Source organism: Calonectris borealis, chromosome 2, assembly GCF_964195595.1.
Source record: "Calonectris borealis chromosome 2, bCalBor7.hap1.2, whole genome shotgun sequence".
Classification (NCBI taxonomy): domain Eukaryota; kingdom Metazoa; phylum Chordata; class Aves; order Procellariiformes; family Procellariidae; genus Calonectris; species Calonectris borealis.
In genome coordinates, this window is record NC_134313.1 from 105013518 (window position 1) to 105029625 (window position 16108).

The window sequence follows — 16108 nt, forward strand, 5'->3', positions numbered from 1 at the left end:
AGCAAGTCGGAGAAATGTACCTCTCTGCCTTTGAAGGAGAAGCCCTAACTCACTCCAACTCCCCACTCGCGGCTGCGGCGTTGAGGGTTACTTGAACGCCCGCAGACGCTCGCTTTCACCTGCGCTATGCCTACAGTATAACGCAGCGTATACACACACGCGCGCGCGTAACGCGTTGTTCGTGTGCGCCGGGTGTAATAAATCCCTACTTCTGACGGAAAAAAACATGCTCAATTAATGGGCTCGTCCCCTCCCACTTCATATTAGAAAATTACACCAGATTTCAGCCATCACGATCGTCTCCAGATATTTTAAATGAGACACACTCAGTGCGACCAAACTTTCAGCAAGGATGGATGCACGGAGAGAAGATGCATTAGAATTTATAGACAGTAAACAAGTTTTTTAATTATAAAGCGGGCAATCATTGCGAGGGGTCTCGTGTACTCATCTCGCTAAACGAAGGACATATCTAATATCTAAAAGGCATTGATTTGGCGTTTCAGCGTTGTTTCCCTCAAGGGTCGTGCCCGTTTCTAACGAATACCGGCACCACAGAAATCGCTGGTGGTATGCATGTCAGCAAACTAACCGGGGTGGCCTAAACTGTCGCCTCTAACTTTATTTGGTTTGCCTACCAACATAAAAGCGGGGAATAAACCGAAAGCCCAGAGACGCGATATCACAACGCACGAGATAAAGCGAGCTATCAGCAGGGAAAGTTTACGCAGAGTCGTCTCCCAAAAAAGCCGGGGTTAGTGTGTTTTAAGGACTAGGGCTGGATTACACGGGCTGGGGTGGGGGTATTAGGAGCAAATCCCTTTCACTGATCCCCGGCCCCGTACGCGGAGCTGCCCACCGCCCTCCCGCTCCCGCGCCGCGCCCGGCAAGGTGGGCTGCGCCTCCGCGCCCCAGCGAGGGCCGCCGCCGGGGCCGCTCCGCCGAGCGCGGCACGGGGCGGGGGGCGACGGGGCGAGCAGCGCTCAAGGGACCAGTCTGCAACTAACAGTTTAAAAAAAAAAAAAGGCAAAAAAACCCCAATGCCGAAACAGCGGAGAGGGTCGCTGGAAGAGCCCCCCCGCCCCAAACCCACACACGCGCACACGGGCGCGGAGCTGCGCACCCGGGCAGTGCGCGCACTGCGGGCCCCTGCGCGGTGCAGCGCGGTGCGGCGGCGATCGGCGACGGTGGGGTACATCCTAGCGGCGGCTCCCTGCCATGGGAGCCGGGCTGGCCGCGCTCCCCGCCCGTCCCGGCGGAGGGGGAGGCGGGCAGGGACGGCGAGGGGAAGCGGCAACTTGTGGCAGCGACCGGGGCGCTGGAGCTGCTGCGCGGCGGCGGGGCCGCCCGCCTCCCCGGGGGACGGACGGGGCGGGAGGGGACGCGAAGCGGCGGGACGGGGCGGGGGAGGCTCGGCCCGGCTCCCCGGCAACTTGTAATGCGATAGAGGGGAAAGCGGGGGGAGGGGGAGAGGCCCTCCCCCCCTCCTCACTTTTACAAAAAAAGGGGGGGCCTGGGAGAAAAGCCGCTGTTGGGAAAGTGCGTGCAGAGAGGGAGGCTCGGAGGCGGCGGGGAGCTGATCGGGCTGCGGGGCTGGGGGCAGCCCCGGCGGCAGCCCCGGCAGCGCGGCAGGGGAGGCGGAGGAGGAGGAGGAGAGTAGGAGGAGCTGCCGTGTGACCCGCACCGCTCCCAAACTTGAAAGTTTATCTGCCCGAAATCAACAGCGGCCGTGGTGCGCGCAGCGCTCCTCGGCACGGAGCGGAGACATCGACCGGGGGAGCCGCCACGCAGGGAGCGGCTGCCGGCGCCGCTGCGAGCGAGGCAAGGCAGGGGAGGGGGCATCACCCCTGCGACAACAACAACAGCCACCCCCCACCCCCAAATCTGGGAGACGATCGATACTATTTGCTGGAGACCAAGGACTTGCTCTTCGGCGCACACGCGAGACCGCTGTCATTAGCTAACAGGACACACGACTGAGCGGGGGGAGGGGAGGGTGAGGAGTGTCACAAAAAGTCATTACAACCTGAGAGGGAAAGGGAGAAAGAAAAAAAACTTCCTACCAATGGACAACAGGAAGTGACCACCACCACCAACGGGGAGTCTCTGCTTGGAGAAAGAAGCTGCAAGACAAAGAAGAAGGAAGGAGAGGTGAAAGACAAAACTGCCCAAGGTCTTCTGCGTGTGCGTGCGTGCGCTTTCGAGAGAGAACAAAAGTCAGCCGGGAAGGGGAGACATAGAAAGAGCGACGGAAAAGCAGACAGGATGGAGGAAGAGCTAAAGACAAGCATGTGAAGATCAAGGGAAAAGAAGAGCAGAGCAACACACACGCACACCGAAAAGAAAGGGAAAAAGAAAAAGCCTACACAAAAGTTTCTTTTCCTCCCGGGAAGAAATTACTCACACGCACACAGAAATCAGATGCCTTGCAGATCAACTTCTGCGGAAAGAGAGCCCAAGAGAGAAGAGGACGCAGAGTGATGTGAAGAAAGAAAGAAAAAAAAAAAAAAAGCCAGAAAAGAAAGCAAAGAGAGCAGAAGAAAGCAGAGCAAAAGAAACTGAGAGCCGGGGGCGGGGGGAGAAAGACAGACAGAAAAGCGAAGATCGTGACCTCCCCCAACAAGTGAACCTTGCACATATGTTGTGTAAAGTGTGTGCAAAACAGAGCCCTCCTGCGTGGTGCGTGTGTGTTTCGCTGCCGCCGCCGCTGCTGCCGCCGCCGCGGTCGGTGCCTCTCGCGGGCGGCGCTGCCGGTGCCGGGGAGACGCATCATTTGGCGGAGTGAAGCGGCTAATTGCGGAGCCCCGTCCTTCATTTACATATGCAGCCTGAGTCCGCTGGAGCCGCGCCAATCCGCGCTCGCCCCCAGCACCATTAATCGCCATGCATTATTCACAATCATAATTACAGAGCCCCATGCGCGCTCCGCGCAGCCGCCCCAGCCCGCCGCGCACACCCCACCGCACCGCGCACACCCCGCCCGGCTAATCCCCCACTCGCTCACCCACTCACCCGCTCACTCACTCACTCCCAGTTTGGTTGGCTGGTTAGCGTTGCCTTTTTTTTTTTTTTTTTTTTTGGTTGGTTGCCTTTTCTGTTGTTGTTTGTTTGGTTTGTTTTGCAACTCGACTTTTATTTGCGAACAGTTATTTCCAGCCCCCACCCCCCTTCCTTCGTTCCCAATTCCTCCCCCCTTTCCACCTCCACGTCGCTGATGCCTCTGCAAAAAGCAGAGTCAAGACGGCTCAGTTAGCAGCATGTCTCGTCGAAAGCAAGCGAAACCCCAGCATCTCAAATCGGACGAAGAGCTGCAAGCGGAGGTAGTTTCTGAGCACGGTAAGGGCTCCCGGCGCCTCTTTCTCCTTCTCTGTCTCCTTTTGTGAGTGTGTTTCGAATGGAGATAGGTGGATTTATGGTGATGGTGAACATGGGAGCGCAATTACTCTGCAGCGGGAGAATAGGAATTAGAGCAGCTGGGGGAAGAGGCAGCGGAACTGAGAAGTTAGCAGTTTAGCCAAGTTTCTGCAGCCCACCCCCTGACTAACCATCCCTCCCAGCAGCTCCCTCCCGGCCCCCCGAGCGCTTTTATCGCGGCTGGGCTCGGCGGCGGGGCGAGGCCCTCCCTCCCCACTCACCCGGGCTCGGGCAGCTGCGTGAGCCGGCACCCCGGAGCAGCGCCTGCCTCCTCCTCTTCTCCGCTGCGCTCCCTTTCTCGGTTTTTTTGGGTACCCCTTTTTTCTCTCCCTCCCCTCCCCCGTTCCCCCCCGGTGGAGGCTCGGAGCGGGCAGGAGCCATGTTCCCCTGGCCCCGCCGGCAGGGAAGTTGGGGCGGCCGGGGCCGGGGTGCCCTGCCTGGGACTGCGGGTTCCGGGGAGTCCCGCGGGCCGGGGGCGGCCGGCCCCGGGCAGCCCCACCGCGGCTGGTGCCAGGGGCTCCCTCCGCCGCCCCGGGCCGCCCGGCGGAGGCTGCGCGGGGAGGCGCGTTTCTGGGCAGCCCGCCTGGGCTCGGGGCTGCCCCGGCCGCTCCCCCCCGCGTTTGCCCCGGCAGCCGCCGGGGGAGCGGGGGGACCGTGGCTTGGCGGCGGGCAGGGGACCCCGGTAGGAGCGGGCAGGGCCGCCCGGGTGCGCGGGGGCAGCGGAGTTGATTTCATTATTTTCGAGAAGGTTGAGCAGCAGCTTTTCGCCTGCCCCCCTCCCCCCCCCCGCGCTGCCTTCCCCCCCTCGCCTCCTGGCTCTGCTGCGACGGTAATTATTATCAGTGGTGGGTGACACGGAGTGCCACCACCGCCACCAGCCCCTGTCGCGCCGGCTGCAGGCAGTGGGGAAGGGTTATTTTCTCGCCCATCCGCCATTCTTCGCTCCCTCCCCACACGCAGGCACACGCACACTTGCTTGTATGCATCTGGGTTGCCCAGGCTGCTAGTGAACAAGTGTCCAAAGCTGGAAAGATTTGGGCTGTAATCACTCTTATTTCCACTTTGCTTTAATTTTTTCGAGAAGAGGGCTGCAGGGTTTTTTCCTTCCTTTTTTCTTTTTTCCTTTTTTTTTTTTTTTTTTAGTTTTAATTTCCTTAAATTTGTAGTCCTTGGCATTGCAGCGTGCAAAGGCATGCCACAGCCCACACTCACTTTTCCTGGGCTAAGTTGAGAGCTTCCACTTGAAAGTTTTTCTTTTCCTCTTTGCATAGAGCCCACTGCTTTCTTAGTTTCTCGCATAACCAAGTGGGAGCCCCAGTGTTTCTACTTTCTGTGTAGGCCCCTTGCTCCACTGTTTTATCCCCCCCTCCCTCCCTTCGAAAAGAAGAAAAGTCATTCTCCTTGCTTCGAAACTATAATGACTTTTAAGTTGCATCTGTGGTGAGAGAAAGGCAGCAAAGGTGAAGCCTGAGGAGGATTTTGACTATTGTATCTGAACTTTACAGCCCTGAAGCTTAAGGCAGCATGAATCCACTTCATCAGGTTAAAACATCTGTCAGACTGGCAAATCGTTAAGCCTCCTGCTCCTTCCCAGGGCATTTGGGGAGCCAGGGAGTGAGTCCCACACTGTCCAGGACTGCTAAGGGGGCTAGTGCCACTGCTCCAGGAAAACCCACTTGGGTGTTGACAATAACAGACACACAGAGAAATGCTTCCTTCTGTCACAGCGGAGGAGCAAAGCAGTGCATTTTCAAAATTACATCTTTTTCCTTAGGAAAAAGTGGTCGTGTAAAATTAATATAGGCAAGCAGACGAGAATTAGTATTTTATTATGTAAACAAGATTTGTTGAGTCTCTGTTGGGATGGGTTCTAGGTCTAAGAATTTATCACTAGCATTATAAACTTTTACATGCTCTGAATCCATTTCAATACAGAAAAATAAAACCCCACTACTTCATTATGACACTCCTGGTGAGTTAATAAATTGAAAAAAATTGTTAAACTAGGTTTTTGTTTTGTTTTGTGAATCTTATCTATGTAGCCATGTCACCCGAGATTAGAACAAGAGATATGCTAAAAAGAAACGCTTGCATATGGTGGGTAGATTAAGGACAAAGAATCTTTTTGTCATGGAAATGTTTTTTTTTTTTCCCCTTTTTTGGGGGGTTTTGTTTTGTTTACTTCATCACATAGAATTTCTCACACTTGGTTTGTTTTGTATTGCCCTCAATGACTACATGATCAAATGAATGGATTTATTTCTGCCGAATGAGAAAGACAGTCTTTCCATCAAAAGGACTACATTGCATCCCAGTGAGGAATTTTAAAGCGTTATTATTGTGGTCCCTGAATAGCACAAAATCGGCTTTCACAGCAGCCCTAAAATGCAACAACGTAAATACTTTTCAGCCTTAGAAGGCTGTTATCAAAATGTGCTATGTTTCCTTTTATTAAAACATATTTTAATTAATAGAGTGAAACCCTTCATAGTTAACAATTAACAAGCTAAAGTAGTGCTGTTGGTTTTGCACTTTCATTTGAGAAATGTGAACAAGGGGGAGACAGGATACACGAGTAGAGGGCTATCTAGTGCACATTAGTGTAATGTAAATCATTTACACGTTATATTAGGAAGCCTAACGATTGCTATACTGAAAGCAATTTTATAGGCCAGATATAATGAGCGCTCCAAATCTCGTGAATTAAAACACTGCTTGTCAAGTCAGTGTTCTTCGTTTCTGTTCACAGCTGTAATCAAGATATTGCTACAGTTCCTGAGCATATTTTGCAACAGGCCAAAAATAGTTTGCACAGTGCAAGAGTATTTGTCGTTTTTAGAAAGCAAACTGTTTAAGCAGTATTCTTTGATACATGTAGCCTTTTCACTGATTTGGCTGTTTATCTTCAAAGGTGGAAGTTGTTGTTAACACAAGATTAAGCAAATAAAGCTTATTATTTATTTAATGAAATCGTGTTTAATATCACCTCAAAATAGATTTTTATTAAGTGAAGCATTTAAAAATGAATGTCCCATAAACGTAATCCTTGGACTGAAGGGACGTTCATAGTAGCAGAGAGAAGCCTGGCAGTTTGGGGAGCAGAATGGGAGATAAACATTAGGCCGGATTTTAAGTTGACTGGTCTCACCATAACTTTCATACTAGCGTTACCACAGAAGTTTTAGAATCAGAACAAATAATTCTGTAGCCAACTTGGGCTACAGCATAACACAACTGCATTCAAACTGGGCAATGTCATGATGGTGAGAAACTGTTGGAAATCTGAAGATAATTAGCAATGTCATCAACTACAGATTTACACTCAAAATCGTTTGAAATTATTTGTCAAAAGTGAAATGCTAAATATATTTTTTAATCATTTTGAAAGGAAGTGTTAAACAGCTGGTGATGATACATTACTTGAATAATTGCACTGTAGAAGAGTGAACAAAAGATACCTATTAAAAAAAAAAAACACTTTGAGGTTACTAAATTAGAAGATATGGAAATCATTTAAAAACAGCAGCAGAAGGACTCAAATGACTGCCTGTAGAATACAATAATCTCACTTTCTCAGTAAATGTAAAGCATTGTAATAGCTGGAATTACATTTCTAATACACTTGCCTAATTCAGCAGATTACAAACGAATCAGAATTATAGATAGAATGCACATGCTTCAACTCCGATTAATTTTTATATTAAACCACAGATATAGCATTTGTATTTTTAAAGTAGGGATACTAGAAGGTTTTCTTTTTTGTAATGCTGAAAAGTGATTCTTAGAGTGTGCACCCTTACCCTTCTGGTGATGACAAATGATGCTTTGGACTTTTTCATGCGAAGTTTCCGGCAAAGATGTATCATTGTTTAGTCTGAGGTGGAAGGGATACCTTGTAGTGAACTGTGTAATGACAGTTTTCTAATGTGCCTTTTGCGATCATTTTTTTGAATATTGGACCTGTTTTTCCCCCACTCTTCAATACGTATAACAGAGTCTACACTAATGGATCTTTTTCATCCTGGTAAAGTGGGATTGGGCTGTGCAGTTTTGAGCAGTTCACGACTGCACTCGGTATTCTTCTGGAGTGTGTACACAGACACACATGCTCCGCTACAGCAAGGACACAGTTCGCTATGGAGCAGCCAGCTTCATGTGAGTGTGCTCACTCTACCTGCATACACAGAGGGTAAAAACACATTTTGGAGGGACATTCCTACGTACAAAATAGAGGTTATTCCATATTGGTTACACACTACTGCCTTTAAAACTTGAGAAGTCACAAGCAGCTGTCAGTAAATATAAAACTTAGGTGATTTTTGCAAATGTTTGTTCCGAGGCAACTGTAAGAGAAGACTTTTTGTTTTGAAAAATAAAGGCCAAATAAGGATTGCTATAAATTGTGCCTTTGATAAGAAACGGTAATTGAAACTTTATATAAATAGTTCTGCTATTATGGTAGGAACTTAACATTCAAACTACGTAACATCTGTATTTGTATAATTTTTAAAATATTCCAGTTTGAACTGTGTTGGCAGTAGGAAAATATTTGGAATAATAAGGAAACTACAACAATCAGCCAATTTGCTGATGTATGTATAACAATGAAAGTAGACAAAACTGGGTTCAGATTTTATCTGGTCGTGCTGATCTTGAGGAATTCTTACCATCTCCTGAGGTAGACATTAAGGCTCGTTTTTCGGAGTGGGAAGGAGGAAATTTTGAAAAGTGTTGGTTTAAATTCTGTGTAATTAAGCTATTAATATGCATACATTTAGCTACTGAAAATTACTTCTGCTTGCCTAAGAAAGAGGAAAAGCTACAATTCAAAAAATGGGTGGCATTTTTAAAAAAGAGTAAAAATAAACAAATTAATAATGAGTATTAGTGCCATTTCTGAAAAATAGTTTGGGTCCTGGGAAGATTTTCTGGATATCTTTCCTTCATTTGATTTGTTGACTGCCAAGCCAGGACAAGCATATCTGTTGACTATCCATCAGCCAGGACATGAGTCAATCACTTTTGCTGATAATAAACCAGGTCTGGCATGACATTAAAATAGTTAAGTACTGACACATTTTCCAAAATAAAGCATGTAAAAATAATTTCTTTCCTAATATTGCATTTGTAAAATGAGAGTAATTTACTATTTTTTTTTTCAGAGGAAGCATGAGTAAATCTAGTTTCCAGCAGTAAATTTTAATTGAATTGTACATTTCAATGTAAAGGGCCAAAATCCTGTTTCCTTTACCCTCTTAAAATTTCCCACTAAATGTAGTGAAGGTTTTCCATTAACAAAAAAGAAGGGAATTTAGGCCAAAATATACTTTTAGGAGCTGGTTCGGTTATAGTGCTGTTGAACATAGAGTACATTTCTTCGTATCAAGGAAAACCCCTTCAAAACTGGGAAAGCCAGAAAAATAATTGTTTAAAAGGGTGGTAGAAAACTAGAATGAAACACATTTTAAAAACGTGTTTCTTTTAAGTTGAAAAGTGAAAAGATAGTGGACTAAAGAGTGGGGTCTTTACTATTTCCTTGCTGTAGTCAGGGTACACAAAGTGAGCACACTTGAACAACCTTTATTATGGGGGAAGCTAAATCTTTAAAAAGAGCCCTGCTGAAACTCTTATTGCCAATCGTCTAATACTGGGCTCCCTCCTCCTCCCCCCCCCCCCCCCAAGAAAAAAGAAAAAAAAATTTGGACCCTATCACTGGTTGGAAAAGAAACACCAAAAAACTTCCAAACTTTTGACACGGAGAGCGAGGCACACCGAAATATTTGGGAAGGCTGTTGACCCCCTCCAGGAGCGGCTGGCCGGCCGTGGGGCATGGGTGCGGGAGGCGCAGGTGGGTGCTGCGTGGGTGGGTGCTGCCCTGCGCGGTGGCGCAGCGGGCTGCTGCGGGAGCTCAGCCTGCAGCCGGGGAGAAGGTGGGATTGCAGAATGCTAGAAAGCTTCCCCAGGACTCTCCCTGAGGGTGGGTAGTTAGAAGTGCTTTGACAAGGCTTGCTGATTTAACCTTTGCCTGCTTTGCCCTGCCAGGGGTGGCCACTAGATGTCAAGCTCATAATACAATTAGTACATCTGTGCAGTTGACCTTGGCAGCACGGCTTACCACTGTTCTGTTAAGTGTTAACACTGAATTTGAGTGTTAACTAGAGATCCCTCTGAGTTTGTTACATGCTGTACAGCTTATCAAATGCCCATCTAGTTCAGCACAAGTGTTTACAGTTCTTAAAGAAGGAAAAAGGTTTCCTTTTGTGAAGCCCAGCATCTTGAGCTGCTTAATTAACCCTGCAGGTGCCGCAGTATTTTTGTTTCAGTTAATCAAAACCAACTCGCTATTCAGTGTTTCAGGAGATCCCTTCTACTGGTGCCATTTGATAATTTTATTTTATGATTTTGTTGGTGTAGTAATGTCCCCAAAGCAGGAAATGATGACAGCTAACGAATTTGTTTAGTTCTTTATGTGCTTTGCTATCCTGTGCAATACTGCAGTACACGGAATGGTAAATGAGCAAAACGACTGAGCTGCACAACTGGCATCGAATCACTCCGGGTTTGCTCTTTCAAGCACTCCCGCATTGGAGTAATTTTGCTCAAAGGAGTAGTGCCATTGAGTCCAGTACTTGTAAGTTCAGTTTTGGGGTGCTTAGGAGACGCAGGATTGGGTCTTCACATTGGCTTCTCTTACTGTGAGCCTCCAAACACAGATTTGTCAGCGTTTCTGTGGTTGTTCGGAGAGTGGCTGGCTTCAGTCTGCAGGGTGTTAGAGTTAGGTAGTTTAAGATGTAGTTAATTATATACTTTTAAAAATAGGAAGCTACGCAGAATCTAGTGTTCTGCTTCTTTCTTCTAGTTTATTTGTTTTGTTTTGTTTTTTCAATGTCTTCTTCATATCAGCTATGTTAGAAGTATTGACCTCGATTTTTTTTTAGGATTCCCAATAAAACTTGATGCGTTCCAAATAAACTTAGTTCCTACAAACATCAGCATATTTGTACACAAATTCTACACAACCCGAAATGAATGTATACATGCCTTAAAAGCCAACCGAATAGCTGTTTATATGATTTTGAAAAACATAACGCAGGTCGTATTTAATACGGTATCTTGCGCAAATAGTCCAAACGATTTGTGAAGCTTGCATCTGTTCCACATCTGCGTACACGTAGAAAGGCGCCAGTGTTTGAGATAACGAAGTGCTTCACTGCACAGATTAGAAGCTGCAAATGTTTTAAACAGAATACAGTTAGTGCCTGTGCCACAGGTGGCTGTTACTTAACAAATTCTGAGATTTAGGCTACTGAATAGATCAAACCGAGTGTGCCAGGTCAGTACCGGGTTTTGCATAGCAAGAGTGCCCTCCACTGTTCAAATCCATACTAACAGCTTTTGTGGTCTGAGAAAAAGGACAGAAAATTTTTCTATTGAGTCTGGAATTTCTTCTACATTGTTAAACACAGTAGGGGTCTCTATTTGTCTCCTCCTGTTTCACAGCTTGGGCTCAGTATGTGATAATTCATCTTTCTTTATGGGATTCAAAGCTATCATAAAGAGTTAAAAAGAATTAATTTGCAAGAAAATAAACGTGTTCTAACAATTTAAGAAAACTTTCTTTAAAAGCTCCATCAATTGTAAGAAATGATAAAGCTAAGGCAAAAGTAACACTGTTCTTCTCAAGGATCAATACGTTGTTACAAGGCTACTGTTTCCAAATGAATATAATTTTGAAAACAAATTTATGGGGGTTTTTTATATATTTTCTTACTTTATTTAAATTATGCTTGGGGAAAAATAAGTATGTGTATCCTGATGATAGGAGTAGTAAATAATTGTCCTGCATCAGTGTGCTATGCTCAGAGTTTTGTTTATAATATTGCTTGTTTAAAGATACAAAAATGCTGTGAGCTGCACTTTGAAATGATCATTGGATTTGCATGTGAGAGCATTTTATACATCTGTCTTCACAGTTAGCAGACATTTTATCTTTAGCTGATGTTAAAAAACGCAGTTTCTTCTGAAACTTCTTTACAGTTCGTACACTGCTTCTCAGTGAAAGATCAGTGTGGTCTTTTTCTTCCTGAAAGAAATGCCTACATTTAGAAAATATTAATTAAGTCTTGATTATGCAGCTCTGAATGTAGAAATAATAGTAATTCATACAACACTTTTCCATGCTTTCATTTATAATATTGCATATAGTCTAAAAAGAAGCTTCAGAAGATATTTTACTCACACATTTGTTGGATTCCTTTACAAGACACTTTTGTTTGAATGCTTCAGGAAGGTATCAGCAATTTGAAATAGATGAAAGCCTAGAAAATGTTCATTCTTTTACCTGATTTTACCCAAGTGTCTTATGATTCATACATAATTTGAGGATTCTATGATACAGAGTAACAAAATATAACAAAATACTGAATTGTCAGAGAACATTTGAATGTAATAGTCCTTATTTAATATAATTGAAAAGGTGCATTTCAGGTCATTTACATGTACAGAACTAGAAGTGATTTAAGTTGAGACAAAATGAAAAGATTCTGGAGCAAAGATGCAACACAGTAGAGTCGGTTGGGGCTTTTTCCAGACTGGAAGCAGTTAGTCCCAAGAAAGGGGGCATTTAATAAACAGCATATGTTTTCAGAATTAACCTGACTAGAAAGTGATGTTTAATTTCGGTCTGTTTCACAAAAGTAGATGGCAGCATTTTTGAAGCACCCATTTGTTAGATTTTTCCCTTGCACATCATTCAAGAGGCTTTCCTCTCACACAGAGCAGAAAGACATACGCCTGCGATAAAAATTCAGAACTAGTAAAGCCGGGTTTACAAATCCTGCGTGCGTGTAGTCAGAAGCTGTGGCAGTTTTTTCTCAACTCTACACATTTCCTGACGGTGACTGAAGGAGCCACGGCACCCTTTCGGCCCTCTCCCTTCCTCTCGGAGGGCGAGAAAGCAGGCCAGCACCATCCTCCCTGCAGCCACGCCTTGCTCCCGCCTGAAGAGCGTTTGGTGGGTGCGCTTAGTCGGGGTGGCAGAGCAAAGCCTCCCGCCGTCGAGGCCTTCTGCCCCCCTCGCTGAGTCAGCAGAGCACCTGAGCGGCTTCAGGTATCACCATCCCAAAGTGACTTTCCCAAAACGCCTCCGTTTGAATTTCTGTGGGGTGATTTTGAGGCCAGACCCCAGTGATGCAAAGCGACAGCACTCTGCTGGAGCCACCGCGGCTCTGCTTAGGGGGTTGGTACCTGCATAGGAGCTCGCCCCGGGTACCGTTTGAGAGATGTTGCAATTTTTCACCTGTTTTCATAGGGTAAGCTTCATGTGCTGTAATTCATCTTGCATCCCGCAGCAGCTTCAGATTAGTCTGTTAGCTGTTAGACTGCTAATGAGAAAAAGAAAATAACTGAGAGGTTATTAGTGGCTGAGATCCTGACTGCTTGACAAAACTCCCATTCAACACCTTTTGTGTAACTAAGAACTGCAAAATTCAACCCATGTCTGTAAGATTAAGCAAGTGCTCGATTAATTCCCCCAAAGTCCTTGAAAATTTTTACGGCATCACATCCTCACTGTAATAATAAAAACGATTGTTTCTCTTCAGGAAAAATAAAAAAAAAAGGATTAAATTCTTCAGTACTTAATGCATTTAATCACTTTGTAATATATCAGAAAAATGAAAGCAAGCTATAAAACAGAAGGAAACATGGAAAAATGCTATGTTTTCCTCTAATAGGTATATGCTGTAACTAAAAACAAAAATTAATTTTTAGCTTAATATTTTAACATTTAAAATTTTTAATAATCTGGAGGAGTGATAAAATTTTGGTATTGCTTTCTGTCATTCATAAAGTGATTGAGTTTTAACAAATAACAAAAATATCCTTTCTTGTGGAGCCATATGCTTTTAAGGTTTATTCCCTGCTGAAGTCGGTGAGGACTTACACTTCAAAAGCAACAATAAATACAATACCTTAGTGCTTTCATATTAATATGTACTACTGAAAGGTATGTTAAAAACCTCATTTGTGAAATTCTGGGGCAATGTCCATTTGCCCAATACACACACATATATTAAAAAATATTTATCAGTCATTATTTTCAGTCTTGATTTTTTCCCTCCTGGAGTGCTTGTTTGGGGCAAGACCACAAAGACTGCTGTTTGCATGACTTGTTCGTACTCTTTCAATCCCATTAATTTCAGTGGTGTTTCTAATGTGAGTAAAGGCTACTTATTTGAGTAGGAGTTGTTGGATTGAGCCCGTAGTCTGTTGTTCCGTGAAGCACCTTAGCAGCCTCAGTGTGATGTGCAGGGAATGTACCATCATCTATGGCAAAGCAGCGTTTACTTTGATGCCATCTGTGTCGCCTGCTTGCTTACCAGTCTAAGAAAGTGAAGCTTTGAGAGAGATTTAACTTGTTTGATTTCTTAAGAAATGCCAAAATAATTTATCCTAAATGGAAGATACCACGGTGAGGTTCTTTCTTTGTATGTCTACTTTGAAGTTGATTTGGGGGAAAAAAAACCTAAGGACTCTCTAGCATTGTTCTCTAAAATATTTTTCAAAAGAAGTCCTTGAATATTTCAAGACAGACGATGACATGAGTGTACTTGGATTGGTCATTTGAAAAGTATTCTCACGATTTTTAAGGCTTGGGAGTTGAGGGAAGGAGGAATACAAAACAGAGCTGTAGGTCCCCCAGTCTGGGCGCAAGCCTGGTCCCCCTGAGACAGCACAAAACTAGCCATTTATTTCATTGAGCACAGAGCTGAGCACTGATCATCTGAGAATAGATATAGATACCTATACTGCTGTATTCCACTTGGACTTTTTCACAAGTTATATTTCAAATGCAAACTGCTGCTGCTTTGAGTTTATGGATAGTAACTAGACTGGTTATTATCTTGAAATGCTGAACAGGTCCATATTGATACCTCCTGGCAGTGGGCAACAGTGCTTCTGTTGGAAGCTTACGCATTAAACATATTAGTTTTGACATATACAGATCATGAGGTTGTCTTCTAGTGCAGAAAATAATACCTCTTTTGATTGTAAATGTTCACATTTGGGCTTGGTGATTACCATACAGTGTCGGAAATAATTAGCTTACTGGTGTTTGATCAGCTCGTTCTAGATCAGTGGACAGCCATATTTGAATGGCTACATTGCCTGAATCCGTCACTAATTACTTAAACCTTTTGTGCAAGGTTTGTTTAGAGAAAGCTCTCCTTAAACAAAAGAATAGCGATATATATATAAAAAGCTGGAAGAGAAGTGGCAGAGTTTGCAGCTTCTTTTAGAATCAATCCTCCTTTGCAACCATGCCTTAACAGTAGTAGTAGCAGTAGTAATTGTAGTGGTGGTGGTAGTAGTAGTAATAATTAATAATAGTAATAATAATAATAATAATAATAATGATAATGGGCAACTCTTACCCAGATTGCCAAGGTTTGGAAGTAAGCACTGGAAAACCTTCTCCGTCAAAGCCTTAGGAGAGACGTAGTCCCTCCGTGCCTGGTCGGTACTACCAACCAGGGAACTCAGTAGATTCTGAATAAGGACCAGAGGATCAGGCCCCCCGACTGTAAAAATGTAAATCTGTAATGTAAATACGGATTTGTTTGAGTTGTCTTAGTTCGGTAAGACTCTGGAGAGAGGCGAGCATGTTGGGTGCCTCACTTGGTCTGTACTCTGCATGCTTTCACTTTGCGAAAGCTGAAGTACGCACTGAAAATGCGGTTCGGAAGCCTGCGTTTTCACTTACTCATTTTGGGAGGCTTCAGGTTTTTCAACATACACTTTAGGATATCTGCGGCCAGTACGCTCTTTTTCTGTGGTGAATCATGTTATCTTCTGTGATATTTTTGTAACACAATGTGATAGTTAAGTTTCTACAGAAGCATTTACCGTAAGGATTAGTCTAGTATTGTCTAGCAACAGCTATATATTATCGATCTTAACCCAAACAGTGTAACAGCTTCAGCACTTTGTGCAGAAGTCTTAAATAATATTTGACTGTTTTCAATTGCATTTTATTCCCCCCTCCCAAAAGGAAAAAAAGGAAGGGAAAAAATTCAGTAGTACTCGAAGAAGAGTTTTCCTTTTAGCTAGTAAGTACAGTAGAATTTTGTGTGAATAATATTTAAAATTAGAAAAAAAATTCAGGGATCATTTCTCAATAGAAAATGCATGTCGTTTATTTAGTGGCAAGCACTGGATATATAAATGTAGAAATATATAGTGCCATCTTAACAGTTTTTTGAAGGTACGGTTTTGGAAGGTACAGGGAAATAATAAGTTTGAGATGCTCTAGAAGGCTAGGAAATAGTATTCAGGGCACAGATTTATCACCTTTATCAGACAAAACTCCCTGCTGAAATCCATAGGGAGTTTTAGCTCAGCGAAGACTGAAAGAACTGACATGTAATTTTGTCAAAAGCGATTTTATAGTTAATGTTCTGTAAAAACCTCTTTTTTAAAAGTAATCGGAACATTTCAAGATTACACTTTCCTTTTATTTTGCACTACTACCTTTTTTTCGTAACTGTTTCTGTTATAATGATAAGTTCTGAATTTCTTGGCAATCTTTTTTTTAGGCATTCTATAATATTGCCTGGTATATTCATAGCTACATGAAGCTTTGTTCATACTAAGCATAGGATATTGAGGGTATTGGCCCAATCCTGATGCATCA

At 44.3% G+C, this 16108-nt stretch overlaps 1 protein-coding gene across 1 annotated transcript in view; it reads left to right on the top strand.

Annotated features, from left to right (window-relative positions):
• The first annotated feature begins 1553 nt into the window (after positions 1–1553).
• SALL3 (spalt like transcription factor 3) overlaps positions 1554–16108 on the top strand; it is a 27672-nt gene continuing 13117 nt past the window's right edge. Inside the window, exon 1 of the mRNA XM_075142838.1 lies at positions 1554–3336. Coding sequence (XP_074998939.1) covers positions 3258–3336 — 79 coding nt within the window. The 5' untranslated portion in view covers positions 1554–3257. The remainder of the gene's footprint in view (positions 3337–16108) is intronic.